Source organism: Thrips palmi, unplaced genomic scaffold (genome assembly GCF_012932325.1).
Source record: "Thrips palmi isolate BJ-2018 unplaced genomic scaffold, TpBJ-2018v1 HiC_scaffold_5, whole genome shotgun sequence".
Taxonomy (NCBI): domain Eukaryota; kingdom Metazoa; phylum Arthropoda; class Insecta; order Thysanoptera; family Thripidae; genus Thrips; species Thrips palmi.
Window position 1 is genome coordinate 14,065,952 of NW_023144632.1, and position 24,287 is coordinate 14,090,238.

At 49.4% G+C, this 24,287-nt stretch overlaps 5 protein-coding genes across 6 annotated transcripts; 2 read left to right on the forward strand and 3 right to left on the reverse strand.

Annotated features, from left to right (window-relative positions):
* The first annotated feature begins 346 nt into the window (after nucleotides 1-346).
* Nucleotides 347-2,718, forward strand: LOC117650364 (RAB6A-GEF complex partner protein 2). Of its 2 annotated transcripts, XM_034393737.1 has the most exons (10): nucleotides 347-504; nucleotides 616-759; nucleotides 826-950; nucleotides 1,065-1,172; nucleotides 1,256-1,405; nucleotides 1,489-1,601; nucleotides 1,689-1,841; nucleotides 1,921-2,098; nucleotides 2,171-2,426; nucleotides 2,502-2,718. In XM_034393737.1, exons 2-9 carry the CDS (start codon nucleotides 638-640, stop codon nucleotides 2,386-2,388), a joined length of 1,167 nt encoding a protein of 388 aa, XP_034249628.1. In that variant the 5' UTR covers nucleotides 347-504; nucleotides 616-637; the 3' UTR covers nucleotides 2,389-2,426; nucleotides 2,502-2,718. The 2 variants fall into 2 exon arrangements, with proteins under 2 accessions (XP_034249628.1, XP_034249627.1); XM_034393736.1 differs by having other exon boundaries at nucleotides 2,171-2,718.
* Nucleotides 2,719-2,834: 116 nt separating this feature from the next.
* Nucleotides 2,835-4,284, reverse strand: LOC117650365 (phosphatidylglycerophosphatase and protein-tyrosine phosphatase 1). Its single transcript, XM_034393738.1, has 4 exons — nucleotides 4,009-4,284; nucleotides 3,797-3,877; nucleotides 3,529-3,726; nucleotides 2,835-3,439 (listed from the first exon to the last, which is right to left on the reverse strand). Exons 1-4 carry the CDS (start codon nucleotides 4,144-4,146, stop codon nucleotides 3,305-3,307), a joined length of 552 nt encoding a protein of 183 aa, XP_034249629.1. The 5' UTR covers nucleotides 4,147-4,284; the 3' UTR covers nucleotides 2,835-3,304.
* A 35-nt stretch (nucleotides 4,285-4,319) lies between these two features.
* On the forward strand, nucleotides 4,320-8,237 carry LOC117650361 (splicing factor 3B subunit 2). The gene is made up of 14 exons (XM_034393734.1): nucleotides 4,320-4,527; nucleotides 4,817-4,849; nucleotides 4,930-5,043; nucleotides 5,130-5,319; nucleotides 5,411-5,532; nucleotides 5,628-5,782; nucleotides 5,860-6,052; nucleotides 6,150-6,356; nucleotides 6,438-6,640; nucleotides 6,729-6,879; nucleotides 6,956-7,159; nucleotides 7,252-7,493; nucleotides 7,567-7,894; nucleotides 7,980-8,237. Exons 1-14 carry the CDS (start codon nucleotides 4,498-4,500, stop codon nucleotides 8,046-8,048), a joined length of 2,241 nt encoding a protein of 746 aa, XP_034249625.1. The 5' UTR covers nucleotides 4,320-4,497; the 3' UTR covers nucleotides 8,049-8,237.
* A 1-nt stretch (nucleotide 8,238) lies between these two features.
* On the reverse strand, nucleotides 8,239-21,308 carry LOC117650362 (lysophospholipid acyltransferase 1). Its single transcript, XM_034393735.1, has 11 exons — nucleotides 20,911-21,308; nucleotides 12,683-12,828; nucleotides 10,940-11,017; nucleotides 10,676-10,767; nucleotides 10,482-10,593; nucleotides 10,252-10,390; nucleotides 10,018-10,159; nucleotides 9,726-9,928; nucleotides 9,418-9,615; nucleotides 9,191-9,342; nucleotides 8,239-9,113 (listed from the first exon to the last, which is right to left on the reverse strand). Exons 1-11 carry the CDS (start codon nucleotides 21,067-21,069, stop codon nucleotides 8,969-8,971), a joined length of 1,566 nt encoding a protein of 521 aa, XP_034249626.1. The 5' UTR covers nucleotides 21,070-21,308; the 3' UTR covers nucleotides 8,239-8,968.
* Nucleotides 21,309-21,756: 448 nt separating this feature from the next.
* On the reverse strand, nucleotides 21,757-24,245 carry LOC117650927 (NADH dehydrogenase [ubiquinone] 1 alpha subcomplex subunit 9, mitochondrial). The gene is made up of 8 exons (XM_034394575.1): nucleotides 24,090-24,245; nucleotides 23,484-23,698; nucleotides 23,110-23,403; nucleotides 22,888-23,021; nucleotides 22,649-22,810; nucleotides 22,346-22,529; nucleotides 22,021-22,152; nucleotides 21,757-21,938 (listed from the first exon to the last, which is right to left on the reverse strand). The coding sequence occupies exons 1-8, from the start codon at nucleotides 24,127-24,129 to the stop codon at nucleotides 21,894-21,896; spliced, it is 1,206 nt and encodes a 401-aa protein (XP_034250466.1). The 5' UTR covers nucleotides 24,130-24,245; the 3' UTR covers nucleotides 21,757-21,893.
* Nucleotides 24,246-24,287: the final 42 nt, after the last annotated feature.

Sequence of the window (24,287 nt, forward strand, 5' to 3'; positions counted from 1 at the left end):
GAGAGAGACAGAGCGACGGAAACGACTTTCGGAATCGGTCTGCAGACGGCGAGACTGTCACGCGGCGCGGTGGCACTAGCACTCCACACCAGAGACTGTCCTCTGTCCTTCCACACCACGCGTGGCCCGTTCGGTGGCCTAGGCCGTTGGCATTATCATCAGCATCAGCATCGATACTACTTAGAATGCAAAGCTCGTTGAAGAGTCCGATATCGTCGAATACGAACCATTTAGAGAACCACATTCATCCAGCGCGGAAGGCGAAACGGATGGAACCGCCTGCAGGGTAGGCAACCCAACACACGGTCACGGGGTAGATTTCTCATATTCTCGGACAAGGTTTTGCGCAAATTTCTCATAGTCATGCCGAACGCTGATGTAAACAGGAAGGGAGAAATAGGTTATGCTTAGCATACGTCATTTAAGTCTTGTTGGAGGAAAGTTATATTTTGGAAATTTTGTTGACGATGCGTTTATGACAGGCGACGAATTATTCGTTTTCTGGTAGAACATTAAAATTTTTTTGTGTTTTTAAATATTGACTGCATGTAAACTTATACACAATATTCAGTGTGTTAGTTGACGTCTATGTGTGTCACTGTCTTATCCCTTCAGATTTTCAAACCAAGGTGTGACTATGATTGAGGCGGTTGCTTCTCTTTTGACGGGCCCAGTATATTTAGCAGGAGAAAATGTTGAATGTAGCATTACTTTCTCTAATCCACTGGTTGCCAGGCACACCACATCTCAGAGTTACAGGTAAAAATGCAAATAATTTTAAATTAACTTTATGAGGTCCAGATCATCAATTAATTTATGTTTTAGTGATGGGTTGGAGAGTCTTGCCTGGGCAAGTGCCCAGATACACTGCCAGTGTTCCACCAATGCCAAGGTCGCTCATCCGAAAAGCAATACTTTGGCAGCGGAAGAACTATCAATTACAAACAAAGGTGCTGTTCAAGAATATTTATACTTGTAGCGAGGCTCTACCACTCTACCTCAGTTCATCTCTTAAATAAAGTGTTCTCTTATTTTTTTAAATATACCTTTTATATTTGTCATAGATACCTCCTTTGCCCCATGTAGAGGGGAGAATGGCCATGTTGTGATGTCAACTAAACCCAAAATATTACTTTGTGATTTGAGACTTGCTCCAGGAGAAGTAAAGACTTGTGAGTAAACAAATTATTCCCTAAAGTGTTTGAAGTGTAGCACATCCAAGGTAACTAAAGTTTTATTACTTTTAATTCCACAGATATTTATCGGGAAACTTTACCCAGTGAAGCTCCCCCATCTTATCGAGGGCAAGCAGTGAAATACTCATACAAGATAACAATTGGCATGCAACGTGTGAACTCCCCTATAAAATTGTTGAGAGTTCCATTTCGAGTTCTTGTTGTTAATGGTATGTATATACATATTCAAATGAGGCAGAATAAAATAAGGAGTTTATTATTAATTTCTTTTTAATTGTCAAACATTTACTAGGTCTTCCTGATTTGAGTGTTTGTGGAGACAGTGAAGATTTGGCACCCAGCAATCCATTTTTAGAAACTGAGGAAAAAGAAACACCCTTAGATGTCTCCCTTCAAGTATTACAAGTAATTAGTCAACAGCAATATTTTAAGGTAGGGACTGCAGTGTCATGGTCTTTCAAAAGCTTATATCATCTTGCATCTTTTTGACAGAACATTACTGCACGCAGAACTCCTAACTTTTACAACATTACTAATCAAAGGGGGAAAGTAGTACGGTTTTGTCTTTTCAAGAACTCTTATAAATTAGGAGAAGATATTACTGGAACTTTTGACTTCTCGTCAACAACTGTGCCTTGTGTGCAGGTAAGGCAACTGGTGGAAAACTGACGGTGAAAAATATCTACTGATTAGAAAATCAGTTCCAATTGTTTCTGTTTTTCAGTTTTCAGTAACTCTACAGAGTGAGGAAGAGATTGCCGCCGATAGCCGTCGTTGGGCGAAACAATCCTCAGCTGTGATTTCATACAGCAAACATCACGAAGTATGCCTCAGCTTAAAATATTCTCAGCTCATTTTACCTATACCTCTCCACATAACACCAGCTTTCACAACTCCTTTGGGTATGTCTAGCTGTCTTTTGCTCTTTAGCTGTCTTAATAAGCAACTGGAATTCCATAATTTTCATTTTGCAGTGTCTCTGAAGTGGCGGTTACATTTTGAATTTGTGACAACCACTACCCCACTAAGTCAGCAAGTGAGCAGTGATATCAAGAGCAATATGTGGCAGGGTCCAGGTGCATTGGATATAGAAACAATGGTGTGGAATCTTCCTGTCAATATTTATCCAACAACACCTTCACAAGTTGCTCAAGGGTTACAAGCCCAAACAAAATACTCAATAGCCTTGTGAGTATGAGTTGTGTAAGGGCAACGTGTTAAGTGATGAAGGTGTGTATCATTCGGCTTGAAGTAACATGCTAAATTTGGGTGGCATTGTGTCATTCACATCAATTTTGCCCAAAGATTGTATGAGTTGCAGGGGCGGGAGCAGAAGAGATTTGCACACCACAATGCCACCTCTGTTAAGCATGTTACTGGGTAGCTTCCAGATTGTCTGTGTGTTATTGAGAGGGCTGATTGAATCTTCCAGCCTTTGTGCATGTACTTTATTTAACTATGATGAATATTAAATATTTTAACTAGTTGCATCAACAATAAATGTATAAAAATTCTGAAAGTAGTAAATTTAACATCTTATCACCAATTCTCTATACTAACATATTATATGACAATATGACAAATTAAATCTGAGCAAATTCAGTACCAATTTAACAATTATATATTAATGATTGTAAATTGTAACACTAGAATAAAATGATTTGTTTTGAAAAAGTTCTTATTTTCTGCAGAAGATCTAGAAAAGATTGTCAAAAGTTAAATTTAAAAAAAAGAGTATCAAGAATTTACGAGTTTCTTGCAAAACACAATGCAGCTTAGCCTTCTAGTTTAGTACAGACAATGATGTGAGGCTTCATGGAAAGTTGAGACACCGACATTTTAAATTATTGTCCTGTTAGAAGTCATGGCCCCAACTACTTAAATTAAAAATTCATAAATGGTTCTTGCTTCTTGAAACATTTGTTGTTAAACCATCATTTTTACTATAAATGAAATCTTATCAAAATACATTCAGTCATCAGCCAGCGACTCCTGAGAAACTAAAAGACTTAAAAGCAATACATGGCAGCAGGTAAAATTTCAGCTTCCACTATGCAACCAGTGCATTTGTTTCCATCGCCCGTGTTTGAATTTTCCTGCACATGAGCTTAAGCAGGATCAGGTTTGTTAACATTGTTGTTGTGAAAGACATTAAGGGCAGACCACTGCTGATTGTGTAAGAGTATGTGGGGTCGTCTGGAACGCATGTGACTGACAGCTTGCTGCGGAGTCCAACCATTTTTCTACACCAAAAAAGAAACAAGCTTCTGTCAACAAAATGAACAATTGAAAAAAAAATACCATTCACAAAGAAGCACAAAACTATACGTACCATCATCAAGTAGCAGCCAACCAATGTTGCACTTCGTGTTCTTCCTGCTTTACAATGCACGTACACGCTACCTTTTCTCTCACCAGAATGGAATTTATTGATAAAATCAACCCCTTTTAGAAGTTTATCTTGGCATGGTGTCTCAAATATATCAACAGTGCTTAGTTGTAAAAACTCCACACCATATTGTTTCCAAGCCTGCAAACATACGTTTGGGATTTAAAGAAGCCTTTGACACAAATAACAGTATTTAGGGTGAATTTCTTACCTCAGCATCATTTGAAAACAGGCGCAACTCGTAATCTTCATTCATAGATATTACTGCCTTAATGTTCTCGGCTTTCACTAACTGAAAGAATGATTAACATGAAGGCATATCAATGTTAAATTTAAAGCAACATGCATAAAGATATAAAGGCAATGACACAAGCTCCGAAAAATATGTCACAATAAAGAATGTGTACTGAACATGTATCTTACCGTGTCCGCATCCCTTGCGAATGGTAGAGCCCCCAAAACTACAGTCTCGTCAATCCTGTCATACCATCGTCGACTGGAAACCTTTTCCATGACAACATTGTAAAAGAGAGTTGGATAAAATGTGATTCGTGCGAACATTGTGACAGAACATGTACGCGTGGTGTTGTGGTCACTTTCTCCTGCAGACCATCCAGCAGACGACTCAGCAGCAGCCTTAGCTTGGAGAGAAATCGGTTGCCGGTATGACGTCACAGCTAGGACACAACTCGAACTAGATCGATAGAATCGAACCGTGTGAATCGAATCGAAATCGACGAAGGCCGGGGGCCGGACGTTTCGTTTGTGTTTCGGTTTTTTTGACGAAAGTGGTTTTACAGAAAGTTGTTAGATTTGTTGGCGCCCCATTAGTGCGCGGAAGTTGTTGCTCCGTTGGTCCACCAGTAAAGCTTCATATTTCCTCTTCTGCGTGAGGAAAAGGAGAGAACAAACATGGATGAGCCTCCGCCACCCGGCGGTGAGGTTAGTTTGCTGTATTGTTTATGTATATCTTTGTAGAAACCTCTCTGCTATAGTTCGTATCTTCTTTGAACCTCGTCATACTTATGTTTACTTCGCACGTTTATACCATCTTTAATTTGCTCATGTCTAGCAAAAGACATATGTCCGATTATTTTCCCAAACTTGCCGAACTTGGCATAGTCCTAGCCCATATTATAGTCAACTAGGCCTTCTGACAAGCTTTTTGCCTCTTGAACCATCAATTTTTCCCTTTTCGTTTGAAGTCACAAGTGCTTTTTTTCTGTTTTAGATGATGCATATGACCGGAATGATGATGTCTGGAGTAAGTGCTTTTTGCGTTTCGGCAGCTTTTGCCATTTTGCAGTGCAGCATGATTTTTATCTTTTTCTTTTCGAAATCTAGATGATGCCACCTGGAACAGAGGCTATGGATGGTAGCATGCTCCATTATCAGCAGGAAGGTGCTTTAACAGCTCCTCCTCCACCCTCTTACGGAATGATGCCACCTGGAGAAGAGGTTTGTGAACCTCACATGGACTTAAGTCAGTGGTTGTGAATCCTTTTGCTGAGGGTTTTTGCTCACTCTGCTTTTTATGTGTATAGTCTCTCCTTCCCCCCGGAGTTGAGGATGATGACACTCCACCTGCTCCACCCCCACCATCATTTCAGCTTGGTATGGAAGATGATGAGGATGATGAGTTGAGATTGCCTCAGGCTTTAGAGCAAGCATTGGCCTTCAAAAGTCACAGAGCTCAGGCTTTAGGAGTGGACGAGGACGACCTGCGTCTCAGGAGTAAGTCGTTTCTTTTAGCTGCAGCTCCCACACCCTCCCTTTTCAATTGTTTATGGTGTAGTATGCTTATTCTGTATTTGATACATTACAGACGATATCCCTGAGGCTCCACCGGCACCTGTCATCTCTCACTCTGTGGCCGATGATGACTATGAAGATGAGGAGGAAAATGATGCCAGTCACAAATTTGCAAAGGGTGGGAAAATGACCAAGGTAAGAGCAATGGAAAGGAAAGGAAAGGTAGTTGGCCAAAACTTGTGTTTGCCAAAACATGTTTCGAAGCTCAATTTATTTCTTTGACATTTCAGGAAGAAATGAGGATAAACAAAAATAAGAGGAAAAAGAAGAAGAAGAAACTCAACAAACAGAATTTGCGCGTCCAGAAAGAGCAACAAGAATCAGGTGTTACAAGCAAAGAAACTGATGAGGAGACTGGTGAAAAAGATGTAGATGTTGAAATTGAGTAAGTCCAATCGGCCTCCTTATTCGGTTGAGCGTTAATTGATCTAGTTTTAATAAACTTTGGATTGCGTACTCTAGGTATATTCAGGAAGTATTGGGACTTCATGACTTGGACCCTATGTACAGACAGTTTGCTAAAGTTTTTGAAACTTTCCGAATCACTGAGCCTGAAAAGCTAGACAGAGAAGAAATAAAAAAAGAGGAGCCCGTTATTGAGTTCAAAAAAGCTCCAAAACCCATTGATGAATATGACGATGAAGATGAAGAGGAGGTAACACTGTCACAAAAACAAATATTTCATAAATGTGCCTTTGATATATACATATAAAATCTGAGCTGTATTTTAATTATTGTTTGTTGCATTGCAGAAAAAACTGGATGAAAAAAAGAAGTTGTCCAAACGAAAACTGAAGAAACTTACTCGCCTCAGTGTAGCAGAATTGAAACAGCTGGTATCTAGGCCGGACGTTGTAGAAATGCATGATGTCACAGCTAGAGATCCTAAGTTACTAGTTCAACTTAAGGCACATCGTAACACTGTTCCTGTTCCCAGACATTGGTGCTTTAAACGGAAGGTATATAAAATAATCTTGCTGTTTTATCGTTGAGCCCAGATCTGTTATGTTTGACTAATTTTCTTCCTTTTTTTGTACTAGTATTTGCAAGGAAAGCGTGGTATTGAAAAACCACCATTTGATCTTCCGGAATTCATAAAGAAAACTGGCATTATGGAAATGCGAGCCGCCCTCCAGGAGAAGGAGGACCAAAGAACCCTTAAAGCTAAAATGAGAGAAAGATCTAGGCCGAAGATGGGAAAAATTGACATTGACTATCAAAAGCTCCATGATGCTTTCTTCAAGTAAGGAACTTTCCTGCCTATTTTCATAATTTATTATTGATCCTTTCTGTGAAAACTTTACTTAACTTTATTTTATTTTTACTTTAAGGTGGCAGACAAAACCAAGGATGACTATTCATGGTGACTTATACTACGAAGGAAAAGAGTTTGAAACTAGGTTGAAGGAAAAGAAACCTGGAGATCTAAGTGATGATTTACGTACTGCTCTGGGAATGCCAGTTGGCTCTAGTGCCCACAAGGCAAGTGTTAACTTATGGCCTGTGAAAACAGAAAAATAATAATTCAATTTTATCATAATTTTTGTTTTCCCACCAGGTTCCTCCACCTTGGCTGATTGCTATGCAACGTTATGGACCGCCACCATCTTATCCAAACCTTAAGATCCCTGGTCTGAATGCACCCATTCCGGACAGCTGCTCCTTCGGTTACCATGCTGGTGGTTGGGGAAAACCTCCTGTCGATGAGTCTGGAAAAGCACTCTATGGTGATGTCTTTGGACAGCAAAATCGTGATCTTGATGTGTGTAAAGCCTGCTTTACTGTTCCTTATCATTCTATAATAGTTAAGCCTAAGTCTTTGGTTTTCAAAACATTTCTGCCTTTTTAACGTAGAATGATGCTGCTGAAGAGGAAGTGGACCGCACCATTTGGGGCGAGCTCGAGTCAGAGTCTGAAGAAGAAGAATCAGAAGAGGAGGAAAGTGAAGGTGAAGAGGAATCAGAGGACCAGACTGGTCTTGTTACCCCAGCAGAAGGCCTGGTCACACCCAGTGGAATGGCATCCATTCCAACCGGGCTGGAAACTCCAGAAATTATTGAACTCAGAAAGAGGAAGATTGAGAATGAAATGGATGGGTATGTTAGTTGAAAATCATTTAATTACTTCTACTTGCTTATCAGTAAATTAATATTATTTTATTTCCAACAGAGGGGACACTCCTGCGCAGCTTTACCAGGTCTTGCCTGAGAAACGTGTTGATCGCGTGTCTGGTGCAATGATGGCATCGACTCACATTTATGACATGACCAATACTAGTGCACCCAGGGAGGGCGTGCCTATCGTCCAGCCACGAGGGCGAGTTCAATTGCCAGGAATGTCGGATCAAGCTGTTGAGCTGGCGTTGGATCCGTCCGAATTGGACCTTGTGGATACTGAAGCCATGAAGGCCCGGTACGAGCAGCAGATCCGCGAGCAGAGCCACCTCCAGAAGGAAGATCACTCGGACATGTTGGCTGATCACTTAGCAAGACAAAAGGTGAGGTTCTCTAAAACATCAAGTTATGAAGGGTGGAACAAATTTACATTACACACAATTGAAAAATATTCTCGTTTGTTTTCAGAATAAAAGGAAAAGACAGCAAACACAAGCTGAGAAACCAACTAAGAAATACAAAGAGTTCAAATTCTAAAGAAGGAATATCTGAATGGGGAAGTATTGTAGGGCTCTCAGCTCCACTGCATTTTATCATAAAAATGCCAATCTTTTTTTTTTTTTTTTAACTCAAATGCAATTGAGTGTTTTATAGTTAGCAACTGACATGGTTGCTTCATGAATTGTCAGGGACATTGTACATAGTAATTAAATAATTTGATCAGAAGCAGTTGACTATTTTTTTATTTAATGTGCTTAAAAAAACAGTTGAAAACATTTTCAATTAACTGGAGAGGAACAAATTCAATGGAAACTGAACAGTAAAAGAATTTGTTTGAAGACTACAAAACTTAACATATTTAGAAATTACATGGTGTAATTCAATTAACAAAAGGTCAGTACCTTGACTGTGTAAACTTACTAGCTTATATACATAGAACAAAAAAACTTACTCTTATTGACATACGGCTAGAGCCCTAGTTGAAACAAGACATATAAGAGGAATATTCAATGATCACCAATACAAAAACACTTAAACTTTTGTCAGAAAAGTTTGAGTGGAAAAAAAGTCTTGATTCAAAAGTCCACTTATTCAATTTTAAGAGAGGTCAGGTTTCATCACTGAGAAGAGAGCTTTGTCCCTCTTTCATGAGCCATTTCAGTCAGTCAGTTAAGTAGTCTCATTATCTGATGAATTAAAACATTGTCATTTATCAGGAACCCAAAGAGCATGTGTGGTACTCTCATCACAATTCATTTGTTTAATTTTCATGACCATTAAATGATTCTTTATTAGATTACAGTATATCTAAAATCATTTTTCTGCAACGCAAAAATTATGAATATTGTAGGAGCACTTCTACAAGTAACTAAGTCTTCAACTGTGATAGGCATCTCCTATCCTACTGTTAGTTTTTAAGAAAGCAAAAAATGAACAATAGAGATACTCAGTAAATGCTATTCAGCTTTCAACCCATTTGGGTTTGAAGCTTTTTTAAACTTATCATTTAACTTTGGTTTGGTCTGCGGAGGCTGAGGAAGCAGATGAGGTAAACCGACAAAAGCAAGCACAGCCAATAAATGAAGATACAGGTACATTGACCTACAAAACAAAACAAAAAAATTACAGTAATAATAAAGTGTATAATAATTTTGAAACCAACAAGATGAGATACTTACAGGTAGCAGCGCACACTTGGTGTAAACTCCAAGAGAATAAAACTGAATGTAATGTAAGCCATGGTTACCCGTGTGGTCCAGAATGTCACCAAGTCGTAGAATGCTTTGAGAGTGACAGATTTTGTAAAGAATGGGCGAACATGACGACGAACCTGGCATGGAAAAATAAAACCTTAAAAGTCCTTTTTCACTTAAGCATAACTAGAGTAAGGTGTGAAGTTGCTTACCTTTCGGGCCGTAAATGTGAAAAGGGCACCACTAGCAAATGTCAAATAGTACCCAGGGTAAAAACCATGCCAAAAGGCAGATAATGCATAAGTCAAAACAGTTGCATTATTTTTAATACGATCGTAAACGACTAGCCTCAACCAGCAATTTGTACCCTTATTCCATTGTTCAATACAGTCTCGCAAGTTGAGTCCACACTGAAACATATTTTAACAGACCCAATTTCACTTCTTGAATTTGGTACAGAAAGAAAAACTGTGGTTAACATAAGATAGATCTGAAAACAAAAAGGCAAGTTTTGTCTCACCTCAAAACCCAAAATATTTATGTTGGAATGTAAGTCCCATCGAGGCGTGCCGTCCTCAGCATAGCCGTTGAACCCTAGGCCACTAGCATTGCAGATTGCATCGGCCAAAAGCCATGCATGATAATATTTGAAGCGATGCACAGCAGTAGCGACCATGAGGAACAGCATTTTGGACGGAACATCAAGTTCGAGGAATTCGGGTTCTGAAATGCAGTTAAACTCAAAGCTTAAAATCAACTCCATGTTAGTTTCTCACAAGTACTTATAATTTGACTGGCTGACAATGCTTTACCTTTTATTATTCGGATTGGGAAGACTGGCACATATTGAGTGAGTAAGAGAGCATACACAAGACTAGCTCCAACCTTTCTCATGACTGCCAACAAAGGTGAAGGTTCCAATACCATTTCTTTCTCAACATGATCGTCAATTCTCTTCACAAAAAGAAAAAAAAAAGGAGTATTAAACAACAAGTTAAGTTAAAAGGAAATCAGGTTTTCTGCATCATTTCAGAGAGTTTACTTACTATGTTTGTTCCAGAATGAGTCAGGAAATTTGTGCCATGAATGAACTCAATGTAATCCCTATAGAATATGATTGGTCCAGCCATTAAAGCTTGAAAATGGAACATGTATGCAAAATATTCTAGAACAGATGGCATTTTTCTGAAGAAACAAAATGAAAATATAATTTAGTTAAAATGGGGAAACGCTACAAAAAGATACAGAAAGACAAAAAAGTAATTAAAACTCAAACCGTAGAGCATGGTATTTTCGCACTCCCACAAGGTCTTCTTCCTTCTGAGTCAGGCCATCATGTAAGCTAAATGCCAAACTGGTCACTTTCTGTGTAATCACCATGAGGGGTCCTGAAAGGAAAATAAGTAACAATAAATCAAAAAATTTGATTATATTTACATAAAAAATCAGTAATTAAGAAAATTATCTCACCGGTAATATCAAGAGTATATGAGCCATAATCATATATTTGTCGATGCAAGTGGATGCACGACAGGTAGAAAAGAGCCACGGAGAGGACAGCTCTAAAATAGAAAAATTAAGCTGTATTAAGAAAAGAAAGCTGGCAGATTGAGTAAGAGTCAGATCAGGAGTGAGGCGGAGGAAATGCAGATAGCATGGAGAATTTCTCCAAGCAGGTGGTCTTGCCCGCCCCACTTCCTGCCTCGCCCCCGGATCCGCCAAAAGTGCACCTACATTTGCATTATCTTGGGATCCATGACGCGGATGACCACGTAGCAGACTGCGGGCAGCCCAGCAAGGTGGATGGCTTGTCTGCAAACAAGGAAAGAAACCGTGAACGTGAATGCCGATCCGAACACTTCGTCCGAGGCGCCGGAACCAGACCAGACAGCCAAGGAGGCCCAGGGCCCAGAGCCCTTTCGCCACTCTGTCTCTGTCACACTCATGGGGCTCTGCATAAGAGTGCGAGAGAGACAGAGCGACAAACCCGCGAGGGGAGCGAGGGACCCAGACCGATGGGCCGTGCTACACTGTGCTACGTGCTACGTTGCAGCAGCGTGCCTGGAGCCAACAAGTCAGACGGAGACAATGAGCTCGAAGCGTGAGTGGCCAATGGCCGTGCCTCCAATGCAGTACCGAGCCGGCCAGCGACCCACTGGCACCCATCGGCAGCGCCCAGCTTCCATCGTCCGCCAGCGCAGCGTGCGCAGTCGTGTCCCGTGTTCCGCCTCCACAGGACTTCCCCCTGGTTGCCCCCCTGGTTGTGGTGTTCGGTCGTCACAGTATTGACCCCTGGTTGCCCCACCCTGTATCTGTTAAGTGGAATGGCCTGTTGTGGCATGTACAGAGTGTGAGCGCCTGTCGTGGTCCAGGCATTAATCGCAATCGGATATGCTGTCAACCCCTCCCAACACACCGGTGTGCGGACGGTGGCCTACCTCGCCCCTGCCAGCCGCTAGCCAGCCAGCCGTCGTCCTGACAGGAAGGAGAGAGAGAGAGAGATAAAGGGAGAGGGGGAGAAACTGCGACTCCACTTGGGGCCGCAAGCGGGGACGTGGCTACCGGCTGCTACACTGCTACCGCCGGCCGGGCCGACGCCGCCGACTGCCGAAATGCGGGGGACCAAGCAGAGAGGCCGAGAGCGCGGAAAAGGTCAGGGTCAAGGTCACAGGACGTCGCAAGCGCCAAGCGGCAAGCGAAATGGGTTCTAGATGGCGCAACTTGGGCTGAATTTGAAAAGGACGACGCGCTGCGTGGTCGGGGTCCCTTTAGAAGCCCCAGGTCCAGGCCCCTTTGGCCACGTTTGGCCTTGCTTGGGTGTGTGCGTGGTTCGAGGTTCGAGGCTCTGTGCTGTCCGCTCTGCGCCTCCCTGGCTACAGTCCCTGCAGTCCACTCCACTGGCGGCCCGCCGGCCATGATTGCCCTCAACGTGACCTGCACACCCACAACAACAGTCCAGATCTCGCAAGCAAATTGCCGTCAATCAGCTTGCAGTGCAGTGTCGGGATGCATGTGTGTGCGTGAGGGCCCAAGTCCAGACTCCGCCGAGCCGGCCGAGCCGGCCGAGCCAGCAAAACAGTGGTTTCGTCGCTCTGTCCTTCTCGCTAAACAGGACTCGAACTGGAACATGACCCCCACCCCCACCAATGGATTCCTCGTTCGAAGAGCAATCCATTGGTGGGGGTCACACGTTCGGTTCGAGTCCCATTAGGCGACTTTCGAGCTCAAAACGTGTCTAGAATTTTGACCGCCTCCACCGGTCTTCCGGCGAGCCGCTGTCTCTCTCCCCCTCGGGGCGTTTCGTGTGAGTGCGAGGGAGACGGACAGAGCGACGACACACTGTGAGGCGGAAGAGCGACGACGACGACGCGACTCTTGGGGTCACGGCACGGGGTCCGCGACCGCGACAATTCGTCCGACTTGAATGGGCGACCTGTGGACTCGGCCCGCCCCGCCCCGCCCAAGCTGCATACTTACGCCCCGAAGCAGAAGTAGCCGAAGAAGAGCCCCAGGGCCAGGGCCACGCCGTGCCTCGCGGCCGCGCCCACCCGCTTGGGGTGCAGGCGGCCGCGGAACAGCGGGGCCAGCGCGAGGGCCAGGAACTGCGTGATGAGGAAGTTGACCTGCAACCAGACCAGAGCAGCGAGGGGCGGTGAGAGGCGCGGCCTGAGCGAATGCCAACGGCACTGCACGGACAACGGTGTGCATTATGCATGGCAGCATGGCACACTCCTCCTGGAGCATGCATCATGCATGCACACCGTAAGCGTGTGCTTGCATGCACTGCACACTTCGCACTTTTCAGTTTGCGGAGCGCGCGGCCCGGCGACACGCGTCCAACGGCGTTTTCCACGTCTTCCAGGACCTTGATGACGAGAGCGCCGAGCGTGGAGCCGCTCAGCCACGCCCTGCCACGCTCTGCCACGGGCGGCCAATAATGGAATGGAAAATGCGGGGCACACGTAGGAGCCCGGCAGTTTTCCGTCACCCTGTCTCTCTCGCACCCCCACGCGACGCAGCGTGAGTGCGAGAGAGACAGAGAGACTTTGTTCGGAGTCAGCCGCCAAGCCAGGCCAGACCGAGTCGCCAGGCCACTCAGCGCGCCAAAATAGAATTACCACGGTGGCGCTAAAGGGGCGGAGAGGCGGCGCTGGAGTTTGCAAAGGCTGCCTCGCGGTTCTAAAAGGGGGAGGGGGCTGCACCCATACTGCTGCCGCTCTGGAAAAAGGCTCTCTCCACGGCAGCAGCAGGGAAGAAAAAGGGAAGCCAGTCTGACACCAAAGAGGAACACGATCTGCTCGTTCATTTTGCCGCTGGCCATCCAGGCTCTCAAGTTGTTGAGAAGCAACTTTGGGCGCGCCACTCACGCCACGCAGCTGCGCGCTGCGCCGCCTGGGTGCGCCGCGCCTTCGTGGGCCTCCAGGAGCACGCACGAGTTGGTCCAGCCTGGTCCAGCGTTCCGGCGGCCTAGCGAGGGCCTAGCGGTCCGTCCGGGCGGGGCAGCGACGGCAGCGACGGCAGGGGGGCGGGATGGGGCCGCGGGGGGAAGCGCGGTGCCGCGTGGATGTGGCTGGCCGAGCGCGGATCGCCGAGCGCGGAGCCATGGTGAAGCAGAGCATGGCCGCGCAGGCTCCGCGACTCCGCGCCGTCCGCCTGGTCTCCATGACAACCCGCAGGCAGCCCGGGCAGCGGCAGCGCCGCGGTGGCAGCGTTATCGACGTCCGAAGAACAATACTACTCGTTGCCGCCCGCCCCGCCCCGCCCCCGCGATTCGGATACTTGGTCGTCCCCCGTGCCGTCCGGCCGCGTGGCCTGCACCGCCTCAACGCGGGGGTGACGGCCGGGCCGGGTCCGCTCAGTTACACGTACTTTGCTCCGAGTGTTTGCAAAACGGTGCAAAACAAACTTGGCGGGCGCGGGGCGGGGGGCGGTGCGGGGCCGAGCACAGCCCCACAACAAGCGCGGTATGCGCTGGTGCTGCTTGGTGCAGGCAAGCCAGGCAAGCAAGGTCAGACCGGCCCAGGCCGCTCGCTTCGTTAGGATGGCCAGCATGGAGCGGGGCGGAGCGGGACCACAGATCGGCGCTAACCAACACCTCCACCGGAAAAAAACCAGCTGTAACCGTATGCTGAATGTCTTTCGTGGCCAAAATAGCCAATCGTAAGTGGCTTGGAACAGTTGTCACCGAAAGCAGACACACGCACGTGTAGGTCCTGAATGGATGTGGCGTCTGCCACAGCCGGCTGGCTCGGCTGGCTTGTGAATGAGCCGGAAAGTCTTGTTGCCTACATTTCAGGCTGCCTGCCCTTCGAACAGGGATCGTTGTTCATCGACGCGTTCTCGGGGCAGAGTTATTTTCGAGAACGGCCTGTTCGTTTGACGACTGGGCGCCGGGCGCGCTGGGCGCCTCTCGCGGACGGCTGACGCGGGCTGACGCGGGCTGACGCCGGCTGACGCGGCCTGCGCGGGCCGAGAGTGGCCGCGAGGCCAGAGGGGCCATGGGTCCAAGTGGGCATCTCGGCCCGATATAACGGATATAACGTAAACGCGGCGCGGTGGTTCAGGCCGTTCGGGCCGTTGGGGCGTTCAGCCTTCGGCTGGCGGAGTGCCGAGCTATTCTGCTCAAAAAACAGGATGCACGAGGAGCTGCTTCAAGGTTCAAGTGAGGCATGCCAAGGCGGCAGGGCGGGGCGCCGTCGTGTGCCTAGAGGGCCGTGCAGTGCAGGGCCATGCAGGGCCTTAGGGCCCGCACCCTCTAGCCCATCGTTTACCCGGCAATCACTCGGCCCGACGGCCACGTGTTTAGTAGTGTAAAGCAGGGGGGGGGGGGAGTGACCAGGAATAGCGGGGGGGGGGGGGCAGCCAGTTCGACATGGGCGATGGCTATAGCGGACGGAAGAGTCTACTCAAGGTAACAGAAACAGAGCAGCGCGACGAGGACGACGAAGGACACCCAGCCCAGCGCCTTGGCTCCTGCAGGGCCGTTTACGAGAGGCGACGCGAGAAGCGAGGCGAGGCACCGTCTTCTTCCTCCACTGCCCCAAAAATATCGCTCGGCCAGCCCGGGATACGAGAGCATCCAGTAGGACAGCGAGGCGGCAGTTCTGCGTGCGGGCTAAGGCAGCCTTTCCGCTGCCGTTTTGGCGCTGCGACTTTGACATAAAGCCCTTTGAACGGCTTCGATCAGCCTTCCTGCATAGCCTTCCAGCATGTTGCACAAGAAGACGTTGGCATCCTAGCCCTCCTCCGGATACGGGGTGAGCGCCCCGGTCAGTCCTGCCCGTCCTCCGCCCTCGTGGTCGCGACATCCGACAGCCGCCCAGCCCGCTCAGTCTCTGTCACACTCATGGGGCCTCATGTAACAGTGCGAGAGAGACCGGGCGACAATCGGCTCACAAACGGCCAGCCGGTCTCACATTGGGCTCAACGAGATCAACAGGGCGCGCCTTCGTCCAGTAGGGTCCACGACACCGCGGCGTGCCGGCCGGCACCACACGGCACACAACGGGGAGATAGGAGGGCCACGGCGTCGCTCTGTCTCCCTCGCACCTACGCGGCATGCCCCATGAGCGCGTGCCAGAGAGGCAGCGCGACTAGAGCTACTCTCGGAATCAATCTGCTGCAGGCTGAGGCTGGCTGAGGCTTCCTGGAGGACCACGAGTGCGGCGTGGAGATGCCTGGCGCTGCACCGAGCAGCACGCCCCACTGGGGTCGTAGCCGCCTGGGATCGATAAGAGTCCGTGACGCGGGACCCGGGACGCCTCGCCCCCTCGCTGGCGGCGCTGGCGGCCCGCGCGCGTCCCCTGCAACCTGCACCTGGGGGAGTCTGAGCTGCGGAGCTGCCAGAGCCATGGCAGCCTGCCGCTGGACCGGAGGGGCGCGGGAGTAAGAGGGTAAGGGGGCTCGCGAGCGTGGGCGTCGACCCCTCCCCCTCCCCCTCCCCCCGGCGCCAGCTTCTCCTGCTTCGCCGCATTACCAATTCAACGCGTCGCACGCGGCCACGTAGTGCGGGGAATAACGTCAATAAGAGGCGTTTATCTTCAAAATATGATCGAAACGATTTTCAAACGGGAATCGGTAGTTTAGACGGCCCTGATGAGAACTGGCTATGGAGACATTCCGCCAACTCGCCGGAACAGGGTGAAAAACGGGTTGCCTACCTACAGGCGAAAAATTTATAATTTGGGAACAAGAAGTCGCATCGAACCCGTTCAAGCGGCGGAGTGTTCGGACACACAGGGAGAAGCTTCAATTAAATTGGCGCGCTTAAATCTTGAGAATTGTGGCGTCCACAGCAAAAAATGTGTTTCTAGTTTCTATAATTGCAGTTATTTGAACTTTTTGCTTACACACCGTACAAATATTTTTGTACCACGAGATGCGCTGTTCTCTTGCCCGTCCGTGGAGTGTTTCGGATCGCAAATAGGAGCAATGGTTCTCGATCTACAGCGATTTTAGTGCCGCGCGGCGGCAGTTCCGCCGCTCTGCCGACGCGCTCGCCTGGCCGGCCGCGGCCGGTGGCGGCAGGCGGCTGCAATGGAGCGGACCGGCCACGACGGTTTTCCTCCGGAAAAGCACCCTAAATTTTAAGATATCAATTTGAAATTTGGCAGGGGGGTCACTCACTGACTCCACCATCGAGTCGCCTATAGAGACATGCTGCCAGGCGGGTTGCCTACTTCCAGGGGCACTTGACGGGAAATGGGCGATTTTGACTGCTTTTCCCTCGGAAAACCTTCTACCAAGTGGAATCCCAAAATGTGCGCTGTTTTGTCAGCTTTCCATCGAGTGGTCTGCGGCATTGCTCGCCCTAGCGAGGCCCACAGCGCAACGTTCAAAGCGCCGCGAGGTGCGCGGTTACAGGTGCTGGCGGGGTCGCGCATCCTGAGCCGGGAGCGTTCTTTGGCTCCCTCGCAACCGTCGCAACCGTCTGTCATAGTAGACTATCCCTACACTTAAAAATGGGAAAAGCACCTAATCTCTAGATTGTATGCGTGTATTTGAACCGTATTTCGAACGGTTCGATCATCCACGCCACGGGCCCCAAGCCTTTGAACGCTGCTACTCGAGACCGGCCCTGTCTTCTCATCGTCCCTGCGTCGGGAAATTATTTAGTCGTGTTCACCACCCAATACTATAGCATGGCGGTCAAAGAGAGTCCCGTCCTTGCCATAGTACCCGCAAGGCGCTAAAAAGTTGTGCGCTACACTGGAGTAAAATGTCCTGTGACTTCAACGGCATTGCGCCGTGCAACCGCGAAGAAGCCGATGGCCGGCTTCTGTTATACACGTCGCGGACGCAGACGTGTCACGGGGCTGCAGCAAGGTGATGGTTCGGACAGTGGACAACAGAAGTCCTTGTGCTGGCAGTCCTCTTTCCGTCACATTATATTTGATAGAACTATGTGCATAACTGGGCAAAATCCTGTGTTGGTCCGAACCATCACCTTGCTGCAGCCCCGTGACACGTCTGCGTCCGCGACGTGTATAACAGAAGCCGGCCATCGGCTTCTTCGCGGTTGCACGGCGCAATGCCGTTGAAGTCACAGGACATTTTACTCCAGTGTAGCGCACAACTTTTTAGCGCCTTGCGGGTACTATGGCAAGGACGGGACTCTCTTTGACCGCCATGCTATAGTATTGGGTGGTGAACACGACTAAATAATTTCCCGACGCAGGGACGATGAGAAGACAGGGCCGGTCTCGAGTAGCAGCGTTCAAAGGCTTGGGGCCCGTGGCGTGGATGATAGAACCGTTCGAAATACGGTTCAAATACACGCATACAATCTAGAGATTAGGTGCTTTTCCCATTTTTAAGTGTAGGGATAGTCTACTATGACAGACGGTTGCGACGGTTGCGAGGGAGCCAAAGAACGCTCCCGGCTCAGGATGCGCGACCCCGCCAGCACCTGTAACCGCGCACCTCGCGGCGCTTTGAACGTTGCGCTGTGGGCCTCGCTAGGGCGAGCAATGCCGCAGACCACTCGATGGAAAGCTGACAAAACAGCGCACATTTTGGGATTCCACTTGGTAGAAGGTTTTCCGAGGGAAAAGCAGTCAAAATCGCCCATTTCCCGTCAAGTGCCCCTGGAAGTAGGCAACCCGCCTGGCAGCATGTCTCTATAGGCGACTCGATGGTGGAGTCAGTGAGTGACCCCCCTGCCAAATTTCAAATTGATATCTTAAAATTTAGGGTGCTTTTCCGGAGGAAAACCGTCGTGGCCGGTCCGCTCCATTGCAGCCGCCTGCCGCCACCGGCCGCGGCCGGCCAGGCGAGCGCGTCGGCAGAGCGGCGGAACTGCCGCCGCGCGGCACTAAAATCGCTGTAGATCGAGAACCATTGCTCCTATTTGCAATCCGAAACACTCCACGGACGGGCAAGAGAACAGCGCATCTCGTGGTACAAAAATATTTGTACGGTGTGTAAGCAAAAAGTTCAAATAACTGCAATTATAGAAACTAGAAACACATTTTTTGCTGTGGACGCCACAATTCTCAAGATTTAAGCGCGCCAATTTAATTGAAGCTTCTCCCTGTGTGTCCGAACACTCCGCCGCTTGAACGGGTTCGATGCGACTTCTTGTTCCCAAATTATAAATTTTTCGCCTGTAGGTAGGCAACCCGTTTTTCACCCTGTTCCGGCGAGTTGGCGGAATGTCTCCATAGCCAGTTCTCATCAGGGCCGTCTAAACTACCGATTCCCGTTTGAAAATCGTTTCGATCATATTTTGAAGTTAAATGACGTTATTCCCCACACTAACGCTGCCTGGCGGCACGCGGCGGTAGCGGCTTTGCAGGGCTGGCCTCGGAGGGTGCAGTGCAGCGCGACTCTGGGGCTCAAAGCGCGTCTGGAAATTTGACCGCCTCCACGCCTAGCAGCGCAGAGGGTGCGGCTGCAGCCGGGCTCGCGCGACGCACCTCATGCAGTGCACCACAAGCACGGCAGCATGACGTGCCCCCCGCCCCCCGATCGGCCACTGCCACGCCGGCCACGCCCACCCGCCAAGGACGCGTCCCCGTGTCCCCGTGCCTCGCCGCGACGCGACACACGCTGCGACGTGGGCGTGACTCACTCCGCGAGGCCCGTGTGGCCCGGCCGGCCCGGCGCGCGATGCGGATTACGGAGGCAACGCAAATCCCACATCGGAGACACGTCACTCGTCTGTCACTGCAATGATAATCCAAGCGCTTCGCGTATGAGCGTCAATCGGTGCAGTAATGCGTTCGACGCGTCTTCATAGCGCGCCAGTTGGTGCAATGCTTCCCATGCATTAGCATAAGGCGGCATAAGGGCATTTTCTAGGCGATGTAGCCACGGCATCGCGCTAATGGTGCGATGTCTCAGTGCATTATTGCACCATACGAGCTGCTTGCAGCGTTTGGAATGGCAGTGTAGGCTCTGCCGGCGGCCCGTTGCCTTAGCCGTCGCCCGCTTTGGTCTGCTTCTGCTTCGCTCGGGCAAAGCGCCAAGCGCCACTTCAGGCCCGCTTCATTGAGGACCCAACGCCAGCTTCATCGCCGACACGCTGATTCCCAGCAGTGATCTCATCGCTCTGCCTGCCTCGCCTGCCTCGGTCGCGCTCATGGGGCGTCCCGCGGGTGTGTGAAAGAGGTAGTGCGACGGATTGTCCGCGGAGCACCTGGGAGTGCAGTGCGTCGAGCGTCGAGTGGCGTGAGCAGGACGACCGTTATCGCTCGGCCAAGCGGCCAAGCGGCCACAGCCCGGCCGTGGCGGGGCCGCGGGGCGGGTGTCGAGTCGCTGCCGTACTCGAAGGACGCACGCTCACTGTTTGTTGTTTCGGCGGATGGCGGTGCGAATCCCGCCCCCCGCGGGCTGATGAAAATGTCGCGCCACCTGACCTGCAGGCTGCGGGCACCGGGCGGGCACCTGGAGGACGATTCCATTCAGTGTTTCATCGCTCCGTCCCCGTCGCACTCGTGGGGCGTTTCGAATGGGAGAGAGAGAGACGAAGCGATGAAACACTGCATGAAATCGCCCTGCTGGCCCACGCCAGCGCCACTTCAGACTTACACTGACTGATCCTTCCGCGTGGGGCGGGGTGCTCCCGGTCCGAGTCGCTGCATCTCGAGCGCCGGCCTGTCCCCGTCACTCCCGCGCGAGCCAGTGACAACAAAGTCTACTTTTAAGTTTTGGCAAAAGCCCTTCCCTTTTCCCGCCGCCCTGCTTGCCTGCCTGGCCGGCCCAGTACGCCGGTGACCTTGCCGCAATGCCGGTGGCGCTGCGTGGCCTTTGTTGAGGAAGGTCCGGAGGCGAGCAGAGTGCTGGCGCGGAACGAACCATAGCGGCAGGATCGTCAGGGATGTCATCAGCCAGCCGGGTCCGCGCTGCGCGGTGCTTCGCGTGATGGGACGCGATTGCCATCGCCGCGTCCTGGACGTCCTGGTGTCAAAATCATTTCCCGCCCCGCAACAAGTCCGGCCAAGTCTGTGGAAGGGTCGCTGCCCTCCGCCGCCCCGCCCCGCCCCCTTCCTGGATACATGCGCCGCGGCTGCCGTTGACACTACCCTACCCTACCCCATCCCCGAGGCCGGCCGGCGCGGCGCGCGCCCCGCCCCCTCGGGACCGCAGCCACCGCCCGCGGCGTCCCGGCGGTGCTGGTCCTGGCCGGCCGCGTCCCTCTCTCGTCCCTTCCTTGCCGCCGCAGCGCTGCAGCCGGCGTCGCCGCGTAGCGTATCCCCGTATACCTGGTCAATGGGCAGCCCCGACAGCTCGGCCAGCCAGGAGAACAGCCTGGAGCCGTCGTAGAGCTCCATGCTGGCGGCGGCCGCTGCAGCGTCGCTGAGTCTGGACGGGCTCTGCACCGCCACCCGGCGAATCCACTTGACGCCGGACTCCACCTCCATACTGAAGCGATGCGCGGTGCGATGCGCGGATGCGAGCCTGGCGGCCGGCCACGCTGCCCCGCCACACAAGCAGCAGCCGGCGAGCGCAATGAATGGGTGTACACTGCGCGGTGACGGGACGGGAGGGCCGAGGGCAGCCGAGGGCCAGGTTAGGAGAGACGCGCGAGAGCCTTGGCGCGGACGGGACGGACGCTCCCTGTCAGGATGTGGTGTGGACGGGCACGGGACTGGGGAGCGCGCGGCGCGGCTCGGACGACGCGGCGGCGGACCGGGAATGGTTGGGATCACGGGCTGTGGCGAGACGGAGGGGTCGGCGCTCGGCTGCGTGCGAAAGCGACGGGAACGCGCGCCATCCCCGCCAGCTGCCGTGCGCGCGAGCAGGAAAGCCGCCACGACGCCGCCGTGTCGGACGCCACCCAAGCCGCTCGTGTGGGCTCGGCCTGGCTCGGCTCCCGCTTCGGCCGCGCTCGGCGCTCGGCTCTCCTCCTAGCCGCGCCCGGCCCGCCACGCCTACCACCCCTCCTTGAATCTCTGGAACGCGTCGCGTCGCGTCGCCGGCGCTGAGGCGAGGTGAGCACTAGCACTGGGCAGTCTGATCTCATTCTGATGCGGCGTAGCTCCAGCCAAGGTGATGTCATTTCACCTCCCGAATCTCTCATTGACGGTCAAGGATTCAGTTGCAGTTAATTCTATATTCACTTCCCAACTTTAATGTTTATTTTATGTATGTACACATTTTCAAAAGACTGGCAGGCTTAATTTACACAAATGTTTAACAAATTTACAAGCTCGGCATCTATTGTTGACCTACCACAAAATGCTCATTAAATCACAGGCTTTGGGGGTACAACCTTTTCAAGATCGCCAACCTGAAATTACATTATAAATAATTAAACTCCTGTTCAAGTAAGATAGAAATTCTTATTATTCTAAATGGAAAAACATTCTTACCACAGACTGAATGTATGATCTGTATTTGTGGTGCCTCAGAAGCCAGGTGATGTTTTCTTCCAGCGGAGAGGGAACCATTCCTAAGTCAAGCAAGGTTGGTGTACCATAATCAACCTCATCAGTTGTTGCTTCCTACATTGTGTGGAAAAATCAAATCAAATGAGGTGGTTAAGAAAGAGGACAAGTGTAAAATAAGAGACCAACAAAATTATGAGACTTAACATATAACATTTTCAAATAAGAGAAGTGTTAAATCATTCAACAGCATGGGAAACATAATATGATAACTACACATGTATGCTTGAGGAAACTTGAGGAAACTTACCAGCTCCAGCATTTCCCTGCTCATATTGCCAATGGGTTTACCAGGCATCATTTCAAAAGCCAAAACCTTAGCAATTTGGAAAGGGGTGAAGCGTAAATCAGAAATCTTAAAGCCTTCATCTTCACCCATCCGCATCTCATTCATGATCCACAACATTAGATCATAAAGATAATAACGATGCGGTCTGCAGGAAAAAAAGACAAGTTAGACATTTAAGTGCATTTAAGGTAATGAGATGCACAGATCTATGTTACACATGAGCACATAATATTCAGGAGACATGAGACATTTAATGTCGCTTACCCAACTGCTTGATATGTCTTGCCCTCACAGTCTGGATTCTTGATGATTTCATAGATTGCAGTGGCAATATCATTCACAGAAACTGGCATTTTAGTGATACCCAAACCTTTCTTGTACAGAGGGAAATGATCCTGGCCTCTTCGCAAGAAATGGACATGTCGCCTGCAATAATGAAATAAGAAGTGCAAAATGAAGAATAGTCGTTGCAATATTTTGCTTACACGTGTTTTAATACTCACATCAACCAACGGTCTTCAAGACCATACACAATGGATGGGCGCAAAATCACTGCTTCTGGGAATTCCTCCCTAACTGCTATTTCCCCATAGTATTTGGATTTCAAAACTCCTGATCCACCCAGAACCATTTTAGCCTAAGAAGAAACAAATGTTAAGTAATTTAGGCCATGATGAAATAAAATTTATGTTAATAGTTCTTTACTAAACAAAAACATAGCTTACCGCAGGTTTAGGAGTAGCATTCAGAGCAGAGACATGAATAAATTTTTCCACACCCATTTCACGACTGATTCTCGCCAGTCGGCGAGCTCCTTTAACATTAACATCATCAAATGAGAAGTTCTTTGTCTCCCAGTCTCGTCCAATCAAGTTAATGACAACATTAGAATATTTAACAGATTTGCGGATAGACTCTTCATCTCTCAAATCAAATGGTTGAAACAACACCTGTCCTAAATCACCCACTAATTTCAAGGGGAAAACATCATAGTTATCACCACGGTAGGGAAGAATCAACTGTAAGAAAGAAAACAATTTCCCACTGTTAAAGTCAGATCAAATCTGAAAGTTACTTTATTATTCTGAATCTTACTAACCTGTGAGCCATGCTTCCCAAGCTCATTGCAAACATAGCTACCCATGAAACCGGTGTTGCCAAAGACGGTTGCAACTACACCATTAAAACTTGAGCGCCCACCAGCTCCTTTGCGCATTTGGGAAAGGGCCGGTTTCTTGATGGGTCGGACATCAGAACTGTAGGAGACATGTTGGATGGCAGAGACTGCAGCAGCAGTGGCTCCGAACTGCTGCCCTGGAAAACGAAGGCGATGGTTTACGTGAGATTAAACTGAGGGGAACAACAGACACAGTACCAGAGCACTATTAGTCATTTCACAAATGAAAGCTATCTTGCATGGCACTAGTAAGAACAGTCAAAAGATAACATACTTGAGACTTCACAATAGAATAAAACTAATGACAGTGCTTAGCAAACGAACAGAAACGAGAAGTCAATATAATAAAACTGTGACACTCAGCACAGGTTGCAAGGTTATATCTGACACCAAGTGAAAACTCATGTGAAAGGATACATCAAGCAGGGGGAGAGACAATTTTTGAAACGGTGGTCAGATGAGACACCGTCAGTTCAGTAAAATGGAATCAGCACGAAAGAGGAAACAAGAAAAACGAAAATTACTCACTCGATATGCAAAGGCTCCCTTGCAAGACGACGGCAGCCATGTTTGCGACTGCTTACAGCTGTTTTTTCGATCGACTAGGAGGACTTTCGAGAGCATCGATCTCACGAGAGTCGTCTCGAACCCGTCTTTTGTTCTTTCGGAAGCGAGGGTAGTTCAAATCCTAGCGGACGAAAGCAAAATGCAGAGGTTTTCTATCTG